At 37.6% G+C, this 13,786-nt stretch overlaps 1 protein-coding gene across 8 annotated transcripts in view; it reads right to left on the bottom strand.

Moving 5' to 3' along the window:
• Positions 1 to 13,786, bottom strand: part of NSD2 (nuclear receptor binding SET domain protein 2) — a 76,135-nt gene that overhangs the window by 11,448 nt on the left and 50,901 nt on the right. For 7 of the 8 annotated variants that reach the window (XM_075148552.1, XM_075148557.1, XM_075148558.1 and 4 more), the window contains 2 exons: positions 2,169 to 2,300; positions 985 to 1,108 (listed from right to left, as the gene is read on the bottom strand). In XM_075148552.1, coding sequence (XP_075004653.1) covers positions 985 to 1,108; positions 2,169 to 2,300 — 256 coding nt within the window. The remainder of the gene's footprint in view (positions 1 to 984; positions 1,109 to 2,168; positions 2,301 to 13,786) is intronic. The other variant, XM_075148559.1, reaches the window with a different exon arrangement.

Below are 13,786 nucleotides of genomic sequence, written 5' to 3'. Positions count from 1 at the left end.
AACTAATTTTTCATCCAAACCTGTGTATTTAAAATGCTTCTGTGGTGAGTTTTTGTTACGCATGGGGGAGTGGCTTTTGTTCTTTTTTTTTTTTTTTTAAACAAGCTCAAATCAAATTCTATCATTTGATGCAGCAATCTATTTACTTTAAGTCTTCAGTGTTAAATATTAATCTGTTCAGATACAGATAAAATAAAGTTACAATGCAAACCCATTGCAGTTAAAGTGTACACAACACCACCCAAAGCCTCACCAATCTGCTTTTACGTTCTTATTTATAAGCCTCAGTATGCCAGGACAACTGTGAATTTTTTATTATTTTTTTTAAAGCAATGAAATAGTATGATGGGTTGTCTGTGATCCTGTGAAATTTGAAGTAAGTCCACAAACCAAGGACAAGTATCCTCTAATCTTCTCTCTGGACCGCTTGGAAAAGCTTTATTTTGAAGCAGCCTTGTTCCAACAAGGTTTACCATGTGTACTGAACTGAGCTTATAAGCAAGAACGCAAATCTTTTACGTAAAGTTTTAAGATAAGAACTTCCAAGCAGTTATTATAGGATTAAAAGCAAATGAAATTAATAGCAATAAGTCTTTTAATAGGAAGAGCAAAAGATTGATATAGACACACAAAGGACTGAAAAAGGACTTAAAACGTTTCACTTGCTGCTTTTTTCCTAGGATTTCTTAAGTCTTTGTGACAGACTTTAAATCTAATCTGTAATTGTACTCAGAGAGCAAATATTCTGCAATTATTAAGGCAATGGAATTCAGACTAAATCGGCCAAGTTGCAAGAGAGTTCTCACTGAAAACAGTGCGAGCTTTCTAAAACACGGCACACTGGATGGTACTATATGAGCTCCCACCCTGTCAGGCACCAAAGGATAAATCCAGAGATACATACTCTGTCCAGGATGATTTCCTAGAACAACGTATGGGAAAACTACAACTTTTTTTTTTATTAATAGAAAGGGACAAACTTGCCTGATGTACATTCACTACAAATGAATTTTCCTGCTGGTCTTCCAGAGAGCCCAAGGCAGCTTACATGAAAAGCTCGATAGCAAAGTCCTTCACACAGTAGGAGATCACCTGTTTTTTCACACAGCTTTTACAACACAAAGGCATTGAATGTTAAAGAAAAGTTCATATGTGGAAAAAACTGTTTTCTTTATTCCTTTCCATATATTGCTCCTCAAAATCTCTTTTCCCGTTGTTGAAATAAAATTTAACAAGTGAAAGATAATTTTACAAGTATCATCACATGCCCTGGCTTCCAGTCGAAACAGCTAATAGAGTCAGTAAACCACTAGAAATATCACTCATAGAACCACGGTTCATGAGTAAATACAATCTGACAGAAAAAAGGAAAAGAAAAAAAGCTTTAAGAAATTTTCCCTGAGCGCACTGATGCATCTGAGTGGGGTTAAAAAGCATCCTTATTTTCCTTTTCCTTGGCAAAAGGAAATTAATCTAGGTGGCACAATGATACTTCTATATCCGAGTGGTTAGCAATGACACATGCATAACTAAAAATGAACTGAACAATAATGCTGGCAGAATTTAAGGGATTAGCCAACATTTAAAGATAGATATAACCTCATCATCACTATGTACAAGAAATGGAAATATAACTGCTTGCCCAGTCTCACGGAAACAAATTTGATCTGTCCATTTGTGTTGCGTTACCATTTCATAATCTAAGAACTCTTCTAGAATAGTTTGAGAGCGCTTTTTGCTTTCAATTAGCATGCCACACGCACGCTGCTACCGATGCATCACTGCAATCTCTGCTGCAGGCAGAAGCACAAAACCCACTGGGTTTTACTTCCTCCTCTTTATTAACAGAGAAGCGAGCAGCTCTCCTCAATCATTTAACTAGTTACCTGGCAACACTCACGCACTTATTCTGAGGTACAAATTATGCTTATCTTGCAGATCTGGAAACTCAAGCAGAAAGGCTAAGTCATTTATTGGAGGTCAAGAAAAAAAAAAAATTAAGAATGAAGAATTCCATTTACCAGCATGGCACCCTCATCACTAACAGACATCTCAGACACACACGATAAACCTGTTTCTGGCCTAATATTGTCATTTTCATATTTAAAAAGACCTTTTCTAGGAACCCTCAGAAAACATGGCTCGCTGCCCCAGCTAACATCTCTCACCTGACACACATATTCTTTTTTTGTTCCTGCTCCTCGCTCAGATTTTTTGGATGATATAGACACTTCAGTCTGAGTTTCATCAGCACTTTCATAGGGAGACTCTGACCGCTCATCTCCTTGGCCATCGGAGATCTGAAGATTAAACACACACGTTAGAGAAAGCAGTCATGTACGGTCAGTTTTGTACAGAATATCAGCTGAAGGAGATTGCAATTCAGACTAGCAGATTTAGGCACACTCTTTCGGTTTTGTTTCCCCCACCTTTAAAAAAAGCTTGTTTAAAACCAGAGTATGCATTTGTGGAAGTCTCATCAAAAGGACTATATAACGATCATCCGCACCAACTCAACAGCAGTCAAAAGAAAACACCAAAACTTTGTAATACGGCATTTTATTTATACTCAGTTCTGTAATACAGTTGGCTAGAAGTGCCTAGCCAGTAACACAGGGATATCTTCAAACCCCTTGATTAAAGTTTGAATACGTGTTTTATGAGAGAGTAACAGTTAATTTTGGAAAGAAACTTGGTTAAGGTTCAAGCTGCAAATGAAAGTCTCTGACTCAAATCTTCTCCAAGAAAGTGGGAACAGTATATAGAAGAGAGGAAGAAAGAAAAAAGCGGCGCTCTGAATATGTTTAAAGAACGTTCTACCTAACAATGAATTCAAAATACTACAAAAGATAACCCTGTTATGGACAAATCTTATACAACAGATCTAGATGTATTAAAGATGAAGGATTTTAAAAAAATATTTGTAATTTACTTAAAAAAAACCCCCAAAACAACCACATAACATATTTAAAAGAAAATATAGGGCTGTTTTCAGTTCAATAGAATTTAGGGAGGGAGCGGACAACCGAGTCATATGTCTTATCTCACATTACAGCAGAAGATGCAGAATTTCATCTTCTTGCCCCCACATGGTACTCAATGAGTTGTGTTTGGCTAAGTACATTCTCCAGGAGAGCATCACCACTTGCGATTAAAAAAGAAACCTGTCACTTCTCTTTGAGCTTGTTCGAATGGTTATTCACACATACCATCAAAAATACTGCCTCATGTCCCTTTTGAGTTGTCTTAACTGCAACTCACAGTTGATGATGCTTTCTCCAGGTATTTCAGCTATATTAGAAGTCCTTTGGAACCAGACATTTTCCTCCTGTGGAAGCATGCTGCAATTAAGCCCGTTTCAATCCTTTTTGGTAAGCCAGAACACCCTCTAATTTTCTCCTTAAGGAATTTGTTCCAGCATCAGGAGAATTTTGGTGGGTTTTCTCTAAACCTTATCTGTACTTTAAAAAAAGATTGTTGAAAAATCAGGCATGAGAACTGGAGGCAATAGCCCATTACAAGTCTCGTAAGTACAATATCCAAAGCAAACCAACATGCTACTCTTCTTCATCGCTTCTGTTCCGCTTAGGATCTCCCTAAGCCTTTTCAATACAGCACTGAAAGTCACTGTAAATTGCCGCAGTACTCAAGAGATCATTTTGCCAATAGCCGTTTGTCAGGATACAGACACCCCGCTTTATATGAAGAATTTGCTTTCTGTTTTCAGGCATACGATCTCGTATTTATCTAGAGTAAAAGACATTTTATTAAAAATGGCCCAGCTTACTTAGTAATGGAGACAGCTATGTGCAACCTCCCATGTCAGCCAATCTCCATGTAATGCACAAATTTATTAGAAGTGATTTATTTTGAAATCAGAGAGAAAAATGTAAAGCTGAACCAGGCCTAGCATTAGTCTTTAGAAAACCCCTTTAGAAACACTGGTTTTGAGCAATTACTTTGCACCGTTGTTGCCAGCTAACTTGCATTCCTCCATTTAACATTTGCTTTCCTTGATCTCGTCTAAAAATATTTTGTAATTTGGATCAGATTGATGGTTGTTGGTTGTTTTGTGATTTTTTTCTTCCAGATTACTTGCAAGGGTTTAAATGCATTTCCTCTGTGCAAATGCATGCTATCAAAGTGATTCGTACCTACACTTCACCTATGAATATTTCTACAGCTGGAGCGATTTGGAGATTCTGCCCGACCCTTTTAGAAGTGGTTAACAGAAACTGCGTGTAAAATCATTGCTTTGTTCAGGCACCAGGAAATCTCTGTCCCCTGGAAGGAGCTGTGAAACAGTAAACTGCAAATGCACCCTGAGTGCACGGCCAGGAGCAGCCAGTTCTTGCTGGGAAGGGGCAGATAAAGAAAGGTGGCGTGGGAGTTCGGCAAAAACACAAAAACATTTTCCCTTATGGTTTAAGTAAACTTACACACGTGCTTATTTCTGTTTAAACTATTTCCACAGAAACATTAATTAGTATAAGCAGTGCTCTAACATTTTTAGTACCTCATTATGTTCCTGTTTCAACTAGCCCAAATTAGTCATGCTTAGAAAAGAAAAAAAGAAAAAATAAGTTGGAAGGTCTTAGATCTGCATTTCTTTTCTACGTAAAAAAAAAAAATGCTCTTTATGTTGTAACCAAAACAAGCAGTCTTACGTTAACTTGACACTACATTTGTCCCCCATCTTTTCCCCACAGCACAAAGCACACCTAAAACCCTGAGAAAAATCATTTGTGCAGCACACCTTAAGAGTTAAGATAGTCGTCTTTCCAGCAGCAAAAGCTACGCAGCCTTGCCCTTGAGGAAAGCACTCCTCTTGCCCCAGCTCTCTACTTTTGAAGGCAGAGCAGAGAAACAGAACATACCCAGTGACAAACGTATCCAGTCACGAGAGAATAAGGTTTGTTGCAAAGCAATGGTTTCCTAGCTTTTCTTTGGTTTAGATACTTGTAAAACGTTCAAATGAAGGATGCAGACCTCTATATGGAAAGTTAACTCTATTGGCAGATGACAGGTCTTCAGAAACCCCCTAGATATAGGTCACAAAATCCCAGCCATTTGTGAACCATAGGCTGACAGCCATTTTCCTACAGAACTGAGATTACACTGCCTCAGAATTAATGCACCAGCCCTTCATTTAAATTAAACGGTTACTGAGCCAAAAAGGAGCAGCGCTGGCAAGAATCAAACTCGACATCACAAATGCAACCACAAAACCCAAATTCTATCAGCCCATTCAAGACAAAACTTGGCAATTTACACCCGCCTATAGATTAATGCCGGATTTCAAGAATGAATACCAACACACATAGCGTGAACAAAATACCTTTAGTTCATCAACCATATGGCTACCAGACTGAGAGTATCTTTCAAGATCTCTCCTTTACGGCTGTCAGGAGCTTCACACACTTCACAAATCAAATGCTCTATTAACCACCAGTTTTGCACTACACAGACAAGCCTGGATACCTGCTCATGGCTGTTGCAACTCTTAAGAATCAATACATTCATAAGAAGCTCAGCAATATACTGCAAGCGCCCGATGCAGGCTGCTGCTGCAGAACGCATCTCTTGACCCCTGCTAACATGACCAAAGGTTCAGCCATCGCTGAACCAACAGCCACGTTACGTGTAACACATGCACAGCTCGCATCCACTCCACCATCATCTGAGAGTTTTCACATGGGCTAATTTTAGGGGGCTAATAATGGGGTAGGCTAGCAGATTCCCTGTTATAAGAGAGGGAAGCATTTCTTCAGGATAGTTCAGATTTTGACCCTAATCTCATCTCATTTGTAACTTGCAGAAGGCGGAACACTCTCTACCAGCCATCTCCCTTTGCAAATAACCCCTGTTCTATACGGCCATCTTCGGGAAAGCTCCCTCTATGAAGAGAGCCAGAATTCAACACCTCTGCTCCTGAAGTTATCCCAGAATATCAGGGAAGTAAAATGAGCGTCTGTCCCTTCAGCCCTGTGTAGAAGAGGCTGAGACAACCTTCATCTAACGTTTCTCAGAGAGGACTTACAACCTAATGAGATGGCTGGGGAAACTCTATTTGCACGCCAAGCAAGCTGCAGCGGCACTAACAGGTTCTGATTCACCAAGGGGACAGTTGAGTTTCGCAATAAAAATACCTTTAGATTGAAACAGTCACGAACTAAAGATGATTTACGAGACGATTGCTGGAAATCAGTTCATGCTGATGTGAAACACAGCCTCCTCTAAAATTAAACGTAACACTTTTGTGGTTTGTTAACACAACTTTCCACAATGGAAGGTCTAATCGTTCACATACAAGTGCCCAAATCACAGCATTCAATAAAAATCAGCACAGGTTTTTGGGGGCTTTTTTCTTTGATTGTGAAGTTACAAACATAAATCTTTCCCTTGTGATCATGCCAGAGCTTGTCTTGTCCTTACTTTTGTAATATAATCTCATTAGCAAAGTAAATTGCATGTAATTAACTCTTCTGATATTCAGGCCAAGGTTCAAAGTAATCAACATTTCGATCAGTGGCAACACCTGTCAATTAACAATTCGTAGTGATTGCCGGTTTGCCATTTTATTCTGGTTTACATTTTGAATAATTTCTTATTTCTCATAAAGGCAAAGTACTATTTTTAAGAGTGCAAATTTAGGGGAAAAAAGGCAAGGCTGTTCACTTCAGGTTTATAGCAAATGACAAGTTTCTGCAATGAAATCGCACCTGAACTTTGTAATCCCCTCCACTTTTCATTAGCAATTACTGATGCTGCAACACGGAAAATACCCTTCTTCTTCTGAAGTTAGTATCACCGCAAGCACCATCAAACTTTAGGCTTTCCCTCTCATTTTCTTCAATTATTGCACATCAACATTATTTTGCAAGTACTTGCCTGTAGAGGCTTTCACACCGCACTGCCTGAACACCGAGCAACCGGGTGGTATTTCAGAAATCAAATGCAGCTCTTTCTACTGGCAACTGCGCATCTGCGTACACAAGTGAGAGAAAGGGAAAAAACTGGCCTAAAAACCACATCGTGAGCCTTGCTCTTCATTTGGGCTGGGCCAGAACTTACTTCAGGGATCACTGAGGTTCACAATACGGTTGCTCACAGAAGCGACAAATTAACCGTCAGGCTCCCAAGGCAATCTTTCCTCTCCCATGTGTATCAGTTATTATTCACTACTCACACACGTCAGACTCAAAGGGAACATGTAAGGACACATTACTGCATTTCTCCAAGTTCTCTATGGTTTTGTTATTGGAAAAATACTTGTTACTGAGTCAAACGGGGACAAAATTTTGGCATGTCTGTAAATTCTTTGGGTTTAGTGTTGTATTTTTACCCATGAAAAGACACAAATTGTGGCAATGTGTCATTAGTTTAAGAACTGGGTCTAGTCATGTCAAGGTATTTTGATCATACATCTTATACTACAACTTTTTTTTGGCAATAGTTATGCAGACCCACAACGGTACAGGAATCAGCATATCAGGACTTTGTATCCCCAAAGCATTTTTAAATTCTTTTGAACTATATGCTAAAATTCCCTGTTCACAATAACCAAAAGAAGTGTTTAATGGATTCTTTCGGACAAATATCGACCTATTTTTACAAAGACTATATAAGAATGCTTACAAAAGCAATCTTCAGCATTAATTCTTAACTGAATGAATTGCATACTGCAATATTCGACATATAAAGCCTGATCACACCAGCAACCGCCACCAAATACTGGGCAATTGTTTAATTGCTAAATATAAGGATGAGATTTACTTTTTTTTACTGCTTCCTGAACTACTTCTCCCCGTTTTGTGCAGAAGGGATATACAATGTGCATACAGATGCAAGGACTGTTTGTGGAATAATGGAGTTTCCTTCTCATGATTACGTGGAATAAATAAGAATTTGTTTTTGGTGGAGGCTGCTGGGCAGGCTAAGAAAAGAGGAGGAAACGCGTGCAACTCCAAACATTTAAAATAAGACTTTAGACACTAGAGTATTAAAAGGAATTAAATTGAGTCAGCTATGTGCATTTTGTGAGTTTGTATGTTTATATTCTTAATTTTGCCTTCTGATGGAAGCCCTCTAAAAAGGCGGGGCGGGGGAGCAGGAAGATGATTTGACAGAAGCATTGTGTACAAAATCACTTCTCAAATGTTTTTCCTACTGCAAGACTTTCCTCAGCTGAGTTTTAGTTAACTGTATAGTCCACTGCACCACCAATTAAAGTGTTCAAAGGTGAAAGCATAAGCACTAACATAGGGAAACATTTCTCACACCATTCAGTACATCTAAATGTTGAGTTCAAGTGTACAACAACTTTTTAAGCATTTTTTGCAACCAGGTACCTGATTCCAGTCTCAGCCACACACCTCAGCAGAAATGGGAGCCAATTCTTCATTCCCGCTGGCTTTTTTTTTTTTTTAAAAAAAAAAAAAAAAGTTGGATGCAAGCTGGTATGTACACTCAGCTTGCATATTTCTAGAATCACGTGGGTGCACTTTGCAAATGGTATCTTTAGTTCCACATCTGGATAGTTGAAATTGCACTCATTTTTTTTTTTTTTAAAAAAAAAAAAAAAGATACGCACTGACATATTCTCACTTGGCATCCAATCATACTGATACATGATACAAGAAAGGATAGCCTGGAATTCAAAAATTCAAATGATACTGTGTTTCAAAGAAGTAGGTGAGAATGAAATGAAATACTTATGTGGACATTTGCTCCATCCACTCACCCACTTGAGGAAAAAATTTTTTTTCCATTTAAAATTTTCTATTTCCTTTCAGACAGCTCCAAAATCAAATAGTAAATACCAGTGCCAGCAAAACCGTTACACTCTAATTCCAAAGAAAAAGAGGTTCAGAGATTCTAGGTCCGAAAATAAATGGCTGTATTCATCCAATCTGCAGCCCGAGAATTTAAGAAGTTACTAGTAAGAACACAAAATGCAACTTTCTGCTTGTCAAGACTGGCCCTCAATCAGCTGTTGACCTGGCTATTAAACGTGCTTTTTGTTTTAGGCTTAGGATTAAGTCTTCATTTTTAAAAGATGATCTATAAAAACATCTTTGCTGGCTCAATGTTATCCTGGGGGCGGGGAGGGGGTGGTGGTGGTGGTTTTGTTCTTCACTGTAAGTACCTCCTGGCTAAAGGATGTCCTAAAGGACTAGAGCATCAGTATTAAGGCAAAAACTCATGCCTCATGGAGCAGAAGCAAGTTTCAAATACTACTCACTGTGTGTTAGCAATTGCAAAGTGAACAACATTCACACTTCTGTGCTTATCAGCTTCACTAGGACTTCTCCTCTCCTAGATCCAATTCAGACAAGCTTTCCCTTTCTTCTAGCTACCAAAGTGCAATTTTCATTAAAAAAATTCTTCCTCAGAAAACTCACTTTATTTCAGTCTTATAAAAACACTTCTTATATTACTCATATATGCTTGCTTAACAGCACTTCTTAAGCATTAAGAATACAAACTTTCATCTTAGTCATATTCAAGACAACGGTGGTGTTCTGTCACGTTGTGCTTAAGCAGTTATAAAAGCAACTAAAGGGCAAATTTTTCCCGAACCAAAAAAGTTAATCCTCCCGCTTCCCCTTGTTTCACTCGAGCATCTCTTGTTTTATAATCCCAGCTGTAGAACATCAGATGGAAACAAAATCCACTATGTATACTTATTTTAAAGCTAAGGGTATATAAAATGAAACCAAAGCATGACAGAAAATTACTTCCATTTGCTTTTTCGTTCGGTAGGCAAGTCATCTCCACAGCAGGATCGGCAGGATCCATAAAAGAAAGGGCCCACAAAGAGTGGCCTACCACTCTTTCAGAGTTGTCCTAAGACACTCACTGGCTTAAGCGGCATGCTCTCTCAGGTCATCTGCTATCTTTAACAGATACATTGCAGCTTTTTATAAGCATTTTAGAAGCATGTTTCCACGACTTCTGAATGCTATTGGCTATTAAGTTCCACTTTGCTTAAAACTAAGGACACTGTGACAAGCTCAGGCTTCCTGATGTGACTTTACAGTCAGCGATTGCTATAGCACAGTCATCCAGGAGGAAGTGGTCTGGTCTGGCTAAGAGCTTTCTCTAGAAAGCTTGGATTATGAATGTTCTGATAAGCAAACTCTTTAGTCTTTCCACAGAGAAACACCAACTGCATTTTTTTTCTTAACAAAATCTCAATGGCTAGAGGGTTGGGGTTTTTTTTAATCTAGGCACAACTTATATAAGTCAATAAGCAACATACAAACAACAGATCAGACTGTATTCAAAAGACAATCTATCGTGCACCCACACGGAGACAGAAAAACTGACAGAGCCAATTGAGTTACAGTTAACATTTCCTTTATTTCAGTATAAGAATTCCTGAACTGAATGAAGAATGATATTTTGGCCCATACTGCTAGACTAGATAAATTCTTTAAGTATGCGGTACCACAAGTGTACACAGTACTATAATAGCAAAAAAGACGGCCTGGGACAAGTTTCATTTTTATTATTAGCAGGAGTTAGACGTTTCAGATAAGGATATTATGCATTTCTGAATTTGCCTGGAAAGTTAATTAAAACTCTGAGAACATTTTAAAACATTATAAAATTGCCTACAGATACTCATGATACTTTGGTAGGGGATGTGGAATAAAAACCTATATTATGTAAACATTCAGTAAACAGATTCTCTGCATCTGAAGCCTAAGTAATACACAAGATGAGAATAATTACACATAAGAAACTTAATTTTCTACACAGAATGTGCTGCCAAAGAACAAGAGTCAAGCCTATAACTTTTTTCCATGTGAAAGTGGAAGCATCGTAACAAAACTGTATGATCTGGTGGGCGATGCAGGTCATTTCAATTATTAGAGGCTTTAGCAGAGGTTTAGCAAGAAACAAGTCCAATTACTTGCAGCGTTCCACAAAAACATACCCCTGACTGCTTTCTGGTGCTTTGAAACAGGAAAAAAATAAATCTATAGGCATACAGAAACAAATACAGGAAACAACTGTCTGCTAAGTCAGAGGATTTAAAGTGTCACTATATATTAAATTATCCTTAAATATTGTTTTGAAGAGAAAATTATCTTCGAAGGAAGCTAGAATGAAACGCTAGAAGCACACTGATTTTGTTTAACAACCTGCAAGGTTAGCTTCAACTATTTTTTCTTTAGGGCAGTAGTTTCTTTAAAATAACATGAATTCCTTTCTTCCTTCCTGTTCTTAAGATCTCACAGACAGTTATTTTTACCTTCAGTAAGTGTGCCTAGAATATTTTAGTTGTATACTGTAGGACAACTAGACTTCAGGGTCAATAAATGGAGCTGACATACTTTTTTAGTTGCAAATTGTATGTGCCTTCTCAACCAAATGCCTTACCTTTTAAGAATTGTACGTGTTTTCTCCAATGTGTACACATGCTAATACCCATTAAGAAATGCAGATAAACCAAATCTGCCTCAAATCAGTAATGAAAAAAAAAAAAAATACTGTTTAATATGCAGAAAAAGAGCAAAACTTAAGGCTTGCATTATTATAACTTGCATTATTAGGCCTTGGAAATGCAAGAAGTTGTAGCTATAACCAGCCACTGAGCTTGTTTTGACACTGGATGTTACAGAAAGAAGAAAGAATTCCCTCTAGGGAAGACAGAAGGAACTTACGATAAAAGCAACACCTTCAAAATCTTTCACAGGCTTCTTTAAACTGCCATCTGCTGGTCAGCTCATACTTCACGAGGATATGATGAATGACAGGCTAGCTAAGAATTTAGAGTGTTATATGTTCTTTATTTTGTCCTCTCTTAGAAAAAAATTACAATTTCTTTGACAAAGTTCAGAAGTAGTATCTAGACCCTGCAGGATACTTGACACTTATCTGCTGTCAACAAATCCATCCAATTTAATGAAGCATGCCAATAACCACAAAAATTGATTGAAAAGCTAAAGCAGATATGTTTCATGCCAACACACAAAGTGTGCCAATAATCCAGCAGTAATGGTAACATAAAGCCTTTTTTATTTATTAAAAAAATACTCTACTGGCACCTACTACATTATTGGGGGGTGGAGGGCCAAGGTAAAAAAAGAAACGAGAATACACTACCTGTATCTCTTCTCACAAATATCACGAGCTTTTGGATGGTTACACCAAGTCTTACATAGGCAGTAAAAAACTACTCCGAGCTTTTGCAGACTCCAAAGTGTTGAGTATCTTTCTCACATCTGGCCCTACCAATTGCTCATTGAGAATTAGATTTTAAACAAAATCATATTTCACATGAAGTACTGGAAGAAATGACTATTGATGTCAAGTGCCTAGAAGTAAAATTAAGTATTTTGTTTCAAGATTAAATGTAGGTATGACATTTATTCATTCATGTATAAACACCTTACTGCTTCTGTCCATCCACCTTAAAACAAATTCAAAGCCTGATTTTTTGAAGGGAGTGAAAGCCTACCTTTTAATCTCTGATATGTCAGGTCTATAAATGTTTGTTTGTTCTTAAGGCAGAAGTCCACACCCCCACCCCTGTCTCTCTCCCCTGTAAATTAGATACCCAAAGTAACTTATCAATTGAAAATTTGGCCTCAATTAATTTTATAGTATGTCAAGTAAACCCCATTAAAAAATATCCCCAATAACAACAAAAACCATCCAAAATCTTTTTAAAAAAAAGTCAAATAAGATGCATTTTCCAACAAGAAAAAACGGAGCACACCCTTCCTATTGAACACACCTTTCCTAGAACTCAGTTGCAATGGACTGACATTTAAGAGGTGTGCAGCTAGCAACAGTCCTTCACAAATAACAGCTATATCCAGCTATCCACAAATAGTGTGGGGGGGAAAAGAAAGAAAAAAAAAAGGCCAGAATCCACTTAGTATTGCTTGTGGAGGCATATGTACTTGTGGAATATGCAGAATTTTTTCTATCTTTGTTAAGAGAGCATCTAAGCCAACCATTAGAAGTATTATAGTGAACACAGAAATATAAAAGTTAATCAGTAAATGTATTTAATGTTGAGAAGAATTACATCCTATTCAATTAGCTGAGCAAGGCTTTCATCATTGCATGATTGTGTTTATTTTTTAAACTCTTTCCCTTAACACTCTGGAGAAGGTTTCTCTCTGGATGAACGCTCTCAGGACACACACATATTTAGCCATTTAGACAAGTGCTAAATAACAATACAAAAGGGAAAAAAGTTTTTAAAGCCACCCACACAATCCAAAATTTATATCTTTCCTTGTTTTGTAGAATAGATCAATAGTAAGTTCAGAAACACATGCCTGACATTTTTGTTTTATTTAAAGGCAAAATATATCTAATATCATAGGAAACAAACTGGATCCAATCCTTAGTTGGTACAAGTTTAGGTCAGTGTAGCTTTAAACCATCCAAGGATCCAGCCCACTAATCTACTCCCCCCTGCACCCAGCCCCGCAAAGTCTCCGTTATTTGACAGGGTGTATTTTCTGTTATGTTGATTGGGATTGTTTTGATATTTTAAAACCTTTTAAACCCTTGAAAACAATTAATTCACTTTCTAGTTTGTGTATCTGTGTTTTGTGAGCAGTGTCTGATGTTAATTTTTCTCACACCTTTTGCTGTTTAGCAGTAGCTGAATAGATTAAGAGCTAAGTTTTAAAATTTCCATCTCAGCCCATATAATCATATCCTTTTTACATGTGAACTGTTAAGTCACAACCCAAAATCCTACAAAAATGAGCCTTTTGTCAAGAAAGATTTCTGGAGATTTCATTTTATAAAC

Source organism: Calonectris borealis, chromosome 4 (genome assembly GCF_964195595.1).
Source record: "Calonectris borealis chromosome 4, bCalBor7.hap1.2, whole genome shotgun sequence".
In the NCBI taxonomy this organism is placed as follows: domain Eukaryota; kingdom Metazoa; phylum Chordata; class Aves; order Procellariiformes; family Procellariidae; genus Calonectris; species Calonectris borealis.
Note: the sequence above shows the minus strand (reverse complement) of the source record. Positions and strands in the feature narration are given on the sequence as shown.